The sequence below is a fragment of the Medicago sativa genome, chromosome 4 (assembly GCF_051527215.1).
Source record: "Medicago sativa cultivar Bolivia chromosome 4, Bolivia_mono, whole genome shotgun sequence".
In the NCBI taxonomy this organism is placed as follows: domain Eukaryota; kingdom Viridiplantae; phylum Streptophyta; class Magnoliopsida; order Fabales; family Fabaceae; genus Medicago; species Medicago sativa.
In genome coordinates, this window is record NC_140752.1 from 27744460 (window position 1) to 27751699 (window position 7240).

At 35.8% G+C, this 7240-nt stretch overlaps 2 protein-coding genes across 2 annotated transcripts; both read right to left on the reverse strand.

Annotated features, from left to right (window-relative positions):
• Positions 1–565: 565 nt before the first annotated feature.
• On the reverse strand, positions 566–4312 carry LOC146927444 (uncharacterized). The gene is made up of 5 exons (XM_085700715.1): positions 3975–4312; positions 3772–3842; positions 2356–2461; positions 2049–2181; positions 566–990 (listed from the first exon to the last, which is right to left on the reverse strand). The coding sequence occupies exons 1-5, from the start codon at positions 4034–4036 to the stop codon at positions 826–828; spliced, it is 537 nt and encodes a 178-aa protein (XP_085556841.1). The 5' UTR covers positions 4037–4312; the 3' UTR covers positions 566–825.
• Positions 4313–5603: 1291 nt separating this feature from the next.
• On the reverse strand, positions 5604–6098 carry LOC146927445 (uncharacterized). Its single transcript, XM_085707079.1, has one exon. It carries the CDS (start codon positions 6096–6098, stop codon positions 5604–5606), a length of 495 nt encoding a protein of 164 aa, XP_085563205.1.
• Between the last annotated feature and the right edge of the window lie 1142 nt (positions 6099–7240).

The following is a 7240-nucleotide window of genomic DNA, read 5'->3' on the forward strand; positions in this document are numbered from 1 at the left end:
AAAACAGCTTTCCATTTTAAGTAGTTTTATGTTTTTTTTTTCCCTTCAGATATTCTAAAAGTGCCCATTTTGAAAAATATGATATAAGAAAAGTTGTAACAAGCAGATCCTTGTACCTTAGAAAGCTATCAACATTATTTACTTTCATTTTATAGTTGATATATTTTTTCTTCAAAAAGGAATTTCATGTAACATTTTAGGAGGTAAAAATCCTCTTTCAGAATATTAAAATAAGATTTCTAGGAAAAATAAAATCTGGAGCAAAATCAAATATCAGCATCCTGGTGTCTGAGGTTTTGATGCAAGAAATAAGACTGTGACAATTTTTCTGCTGAATGGATCTGATAAGCATTTTTAACATGTAATTAGTGACATAATATAATCCTAGTGACATAATATTTACTGACTATTGACTATAGAGCAAAACTAGAGGGAAGAATTATCCTTACCCCCCAATGACTTTGGATGTACATATTGAACAAAAAAACCTGAAATTTTATGTCGTCTGAAAGTATATTTCTATAAACACGTATGATTTTATAGATATGTGATGATGGAGAAAACATTAGCAAAACTAAAATATAATTGAACTGTGAACCCTCAAGGGTCTTTGTACATGAGACAGATTTGTACATCTTCAAATAAATCAAACCACATAAGAGTGACTGGTCCATATCGAATGCATGTGTATAACTTTTTACATTGTCAGTAAATTGACTAGTCTTTTTGTATATCTATATATGTTGTTTCAGTCAGAAACAACTCAACAAGATAACGTGTGAATGACTGATCACTCTCGATGAGCGCCGATGAAGTGAATCTCAGTCAGATATCCCTTACCCTCAACCCAACTTCAGGGCGCGGTTGGAGAGGCATCTTTGGACTTGAAGGAGGACTGTTGAGTTTGTTAACCAGAAGTTTGAAGCATGGTATCAACGTTAGGTAAAGACTTGCCAAAATAAAAGGTGAAGCGGCTAGCCAACCTAATAGCTGAACGGAAAAAAAAGATAAAGAAATCATTTCAAATGATTGTAACGGAACAACAATGACAACCTAGCAATATCCCACTAGGCGGGGAAGCTAAACATTGAAATGGAAGCGAAAAATCTCATAGAAGGTAAAGCGTAGATTCAAGCAAAAAGACAAGTGTATATGTATAGATACTGTATGCACCAAAAACTGTTAGTGTGTTTGGATGGGGGAATGTTTTGAGGGAATGTAATGTTTGAGGGAATTCAACTACTTTAAGGTGAATTCTATAGAATTCACCTTAAAGTAGTTGAATTCCCTCTAAACATTACATTCCCTCAAAACATTCCCCCATCCAAACACACTCTTAGTATTTGTTTAAGAAACAAGAAACAGTACGATAACTGACTGGTTTTAGAATAACTGTCCACTATAGCAATCGTATTTTTACTCATTCATATTAGTGCTTCAATAAATTTATGTTAGTTTTACTAGTTACCAAGGAGAAATATACTTTTAAACGAGTCATTGCGAAAGAGAGAAGATAAAATACTAGCCAATGATGGTGCATTTCAGCAAACAATGAAAACAATTATTTTGATTAATTTTGATTATTATCTCTACAGAACATCAGGTGAGTCTATCTAACATAAAAGGTAAAACAGAAACAATCTGTGCAATTTAGTCCCTTAAAATACTTAGTATATGCATATTCATAGTAAATGATAAATATTAATGCTTGTTTTATCAAGGGTGTGCTAGCTTGTAAACCTGCCATTTTTATCCATTGTGACTAATCTCCAGTTCAATTGCATTGATGCACGAGAATGAACTCGTTGGATTTTACAATTTACAACCTCTTAACAGGGACGCCTTCTAAGAGTAAAACTTAGATTCGTTTGGTAAGGATCGGAGTGAATATCCACTCAAATCAACCCTATTGTTAAAGAGTACACAGATTTATCATGAAAATATGTGTACATAAACAGTTGATACTTTACTTTCATATATATATTTAGTAAACTCCTAATTCAGAAGAATCAAATCACATATATGGTTTTATGGCATGAGCTACCTACCGCATTGGCAATGCTTAGTAGGAGTTCAGTTGAAGCTTGACCAGTAAGAACTTTCTTTAAAGCATCAGATGTTAAAGAGAAATGAGGTGAGCCAGAGATAAATTCACCGAAGCGCAGAAATGGTACAATCAAACTGAAATACGCCAAATAGATATTTCAATTAGGACTTAAACTTGTGTTAAAGTGTTATTTGACAACACTTTCTATTAAAATTGCGTACCGCAGAACGATATCATTTTGTTAAAATTCCATTATCCGTTATTTCACAACACAGACATAAAGATGCAGAGTGTGTGAAGCAGGTTACCTCAACTCTATGGGAGTAGCAATGCCGTTTGCAAGCAATATGATGGGAGCGTTAATACGCGATTCAAGCATCGCTATGGCAATACCGCAGAGGAACACAGTGACACCTGTTTCAAAAGCACTTTTTAAAACAGACTTTATTTTTACATATAATTCATATCGGATAGGTCATCACGTTCACATCAAAGAGAGAAAATCTCATAAAGAAGGACCAAGAACAAAAAGATGGGCCAAATTAAAACATAAAACCACGGAACAAGTCTGGCAAAGCATTACCAAGGACTACCTCCTACAATATATTTCATAGGTTCAGCAGATTACTTATAAAAGATACAATAATCTGTCATTTTCCTTGCCAAGAACTTCTTTCATGACGGAACCTTCATATGCTGCACAATAACCTACATTTCAGGGACCAAGTTGAAAAAAATACATTCGTCCCTCAATTTTGAAACAATTTATACCATTGAATGTCAAAACATTGTCTACACTTATTGTTTCGCACATGATCAAAGAGATGAAAATTCATCTCGTATGAAAAATAAGCTTGATTATTTGATAGAACGAAAAAAGTCCTTAGGATTCATATTAATTGATTGATAAAGGATTGTAAATCAATACATGAAATGCTCCATATAAAGTTGGCAGAGAATCAACAAACTCGCTAGCAATCAACAAACTAACTATCTACTGACAAACTTAACTGATTTTTCCAACTAACAACTACCTTAAACTGCTAACCATCTACTCACCTACCCACCTTCGTGTCTAGCGTGGGTCTTGCGACCAATTCTTACATAATCAGCCTTAACCTGGCTCTGATACCATGTTAAATGGGCTTAGATCTCATTATCAAGTTAACTCAAAGGATGAACATGCCCAACCACATATATACATCCGACAGCCCAGCCCGGAAACCTTGTCAATGTAGGACTCCAAGACAACTTCAATACCCACATCCAAATTGACCATCCGAAACTAGTTAAGACTGTTGGGTCACGAGGGAAGCCCGGGGGACCACCCACATTAGGCAAAAGCAACCATACTCGCCACACTTTTATTTAAAACCTTACAATAGGCTTATGGTCTTCTTACTTATAAAGTGTTCAACCTCTACCATTTTAACAGATGTGTGACTTCTAACTCATACTCGCTAAATACATATGGATAGCCTACCTCATAGCATATGCAAAAATAAAAAACTGACATTTTAAGAGTAAGATAATTCAACTGGTTTGAGTGAAGAGTTAAACTCAAAAAGGATCCATGTTTTAAGGACTTGTGTTCAAACCAGGAGAAAAATAATTAACTTAACCACTAACCAGTAATCTCGGTAAAAATAACTTTACTCAAAACAAAGTATGTAAATTACAAAAATACCCTCAATAAAGGTAAATTACGAAAGCAAGAAAGTTACCACAAATAGGAAATATTCCAAGTGTAATCCCAAGTGCAGCAGAGAAAGATAACTGCTTCGGTTCAGCACCACTGAACAAAAATAAAGAACTTTAGATTAAAAATGTTACTAAATATAATTAAATGAAAAACTTTAGAGACAAATATTAAAAATGAGAGAACAAAATAATAAAGCTTATAGAATTGATAAATATAGTATAGTACCCTCTGAGAACCAAGAGAAAAGGATCTGTGAAATTTTGTCGAAACCAATTGCTAAATCCCATCCTTAATCTAAAATGATCCAATTTAGGTTTGAAACTAATCAAATTCTAAGTCATTTTTGTTTTGTTTTGTATCATATTCTTCTTGAAATCTGTATCAAGTAATGAATATATTAAGATTTGTAAGTAAAAAATGAATGAATTATGGATGGTCGGTCGGTCAGATATTTTTTTCTTAATAATGGATCTTGCCATATCATAATTGGAGAGAGGAATAGATTCTCAATTTTTTTAAGAGGAACCCTTGAGTAAAGGGCAAGGTTGGAATTGGGCTATGATGTAGAAAGTATGTTTAGAAGTCTAATTACTTAATGAGTTTTTCTATTACGTGCAAATTTATACATATTTAAGAAGTTTAAATAAATAACTTTGATTTAGAATTTGCGTTTTTTAGTCTTCGTGAACATAGTTTAGTTGGCAGAGACATGCATTGTTATATGCATGGGTCGGGGTTCGAATCACCCCACTTATTCATCTTGAAAAAGGTGATTTCTAGTCATTAGGCTACATGACCAAATAAAAAAAAAATTGTGTTTTTTATATTAAACTAGTGTATCTATCCGGTATTGCCCGAGTCAGACATATAATTAAGGATGATCAAAATTCCGTATGCACGGTATCAACAAATAAAATCCACCACTACATACCGGTACGGGACGAATATCTTAATGAATTACACATAAATAGATTAAAATAAATCATATTTTAACTACATGTAAATTAATAGATACACATGAAGATGAAATTAAAACATATAGAATAAAATAGTACCATGTTGGGATTCAATGTGCTTCTTCCTCCTCCATGGGGTGTGTGTGGCTCTCCAAATTGCATACAAGAAGACCTTCAAACCGAAACACCATGTGCTGCCAAGGATTGTATCTTGCATGCTCACAATGGCCTTCATTGTGTCTACTGCATTATGCCTCTTTGTTCAAGCTCTTGTTAGGTGTGGTGTAAAATTCACACAAAAAAAGATAGATTTTCTATTGCATTTATTTTTTATTAAATATGTTTGGTTAGTTTATGAGATGTTGGTAAGAGTTTGATTTTGTAAGTTAAAAAGACTGGAGTTCAAATTCTATCTAAAAGGATATAAAATGGTCGTTAGTATTATCTTAATTAGTAATAATTTCTTCCTACTTCAATTTATTTATTTTTAAATATTCTTATTCATCATGTTAAAGAGTCTAACAACGGAAAAAATATAGCATGAATATGTGTTTATAAATGGAAAACAATACTTACTTTACAACCCGATTTTGTAGGATTGAGTTAAGCTCAACCATAATTTTAAGACCGGCTATAACAATCATGATGGGGCTATAACAATCAAATAAAGGGGTTCACCTTATTTGTTTACAATGTTCACCCTCGACTCACCCTATACAAAGAAACATTTGAGTATTACTTTTCCCACCCTATGTCTTTCCTCGCGCGCCCTATTTTTTTCCCAAAATACCCCTAGTCCGGATTATATAATCCGAACTCATTCCGGAATATTTATTCCGGATTTATTCGTGTATTTTGGCACTTCATGCACCTCTCTCAACGCATCCTCCAAATGTTGTCATTCCTCAGTCCCTTTCGGCACCAGACCGCTTCTCATCACAGCATAGATGTGGTCTTTGATGCAGGTCATCCTTCCACTAAGCTGTAAGTACGCAAGGTCTCCATCATCTTGAGCAGCTCGCGCATCAAGGAGCTCACGCTCTGGTGGCCTCGGTACCGGTACCGGCATGTTTGGAAGAATCATGCGTGGATGAGACACCTGGTAAAACCACTCGATGTATCCATCTGCTGCCTCCACACCTTGAACTACAGTCTCTACCAACTCCTGAGGTGTCAGCGCATAATCAAGTGCACGCTGAAAGCGGTTTGTGATCTGCGCCAAGTTAACATCAACAGGTGCACTCTGAAGAAGATGTCTCGGTATGGTCTGAACCCACCCAAACTGGCGAAGCACCCTCTCCGGTAGATATCTCACCATGCGCTCTCCGCATCTCAGCCATCCAGAGTAAAGGCTGACCCGCTCAAACTGACGGTGCACATCATATGGGGCCATGACAACCCTCGTCAAATCCAGCGCATCTAGATAGTTTCTGTAGTTGTCAACTGTGCCTCAACCCTGCAGTGGAAAAAAAATCATCGCGCGGGGATACTGATTATCTACATATCTTTCCCAGACATCCTTGCTTCTAGGGTTGGGAATAGGCCAGGCCAGGCTTTGATAGGCCTGAGCCTGGACTACGAAAATTTTAGCAAGCCTAAGCCTAGCCTATGGCCTTTCATAGGCCTATTTTTTTGGTCTGGCCTGGCCTATTTAAAAGCCTGGACTGGCCTGAAAGCCTATTTACAGGCCTATTTTATATTAAAGTCATTAAATACTCAATTTTATTTATTTTTAAATAGGCTAAATCGGCCTTAAAGCATATTTAACTATAAGGCTTATCTATCACTATAAGGCTTTAAAAGCCTATTTCACTATAAGACCTTAAAGCCTAATTAAAAAGTTTATTATTTAAGTTATTTCTCTATTTTTATGTTTAATATAAATTATATTTTAGTATAAATAAAAAATAAGTTTTATTAATTTGAATAAACAGGTCGGCCTATTAGGCTTCATAGGCTTTTTTTGATAGCCTAAGCCTGGCCTATTTACTTAAATAGGCTTTTTCAAAAGCATAAGCCTGACCTTTTTAATAAACAGGCCAGGTCAGGCAGGCTTAAACAGGCCAAGGCATAGGCCCCTGTAGGCCGGCCTGGTCTATTCCCAACCCTACTTGCTTCCCATACCTGGGAAGTGATGAAACACCCAAGCCTGCACCAAAGACAACCACATATAATTATACAAACCATATACACTTACATTTAAATAAATAAAACATAGTTCTTAATTTATACCTACAACAAACTCAGGTATCCTGCCACCTGACTGGTGTTCCAACGTGAAGCATTGTTAAGCTCCTTATACAAGTGAGCTAGTGCCACAGCTCCCCATGAATAACCGGCACAAAGATCAAGGTCTCTGAAGTACTTCAGGTAGACAACATCCACAACCCACTGGCTTTTGTCACTGAAGATCGTGATCCCCACCAAGTATAGCAAATATATGCGGACAGCCTGGTCTCGCAACCTCTGCACCTCCTCAGTCACACCATACTCGGTCGTCAAATCCCTCTGCTCCTTCAAACGCTCCTTGAATAT

Coding starts and splice junctions, on each gene's coding strand:
- LOC146927445 (XM_085707079.1), bottom strand. CDS start 6,098: ATGGCCCCATATGATGTGCACCGTCAGTTTGAGCGGGTCAGCCTTTAC.
- LOC146927444 (XM_085700715.1), bottom strand. CDS start 4,036: ATGGGATTTAGCAATTGGTTTCGACAAAATTTCACAGATCCTTTTCTC. Junction 2,182..2,355: donor GCTACTCCCATAGAGTTGAG/GTAACCTGCTTC, acceptor GGCGTATTTCAG/TTTGATTGTACCATTTCTGC. Junction 991..2,048: donor TACTAAGCATTGCCAATGCG/GTAGGTAGCTCA, acceptor TTTTCCGTTCAG/CTATTAGGTTGGCTAGCCGC.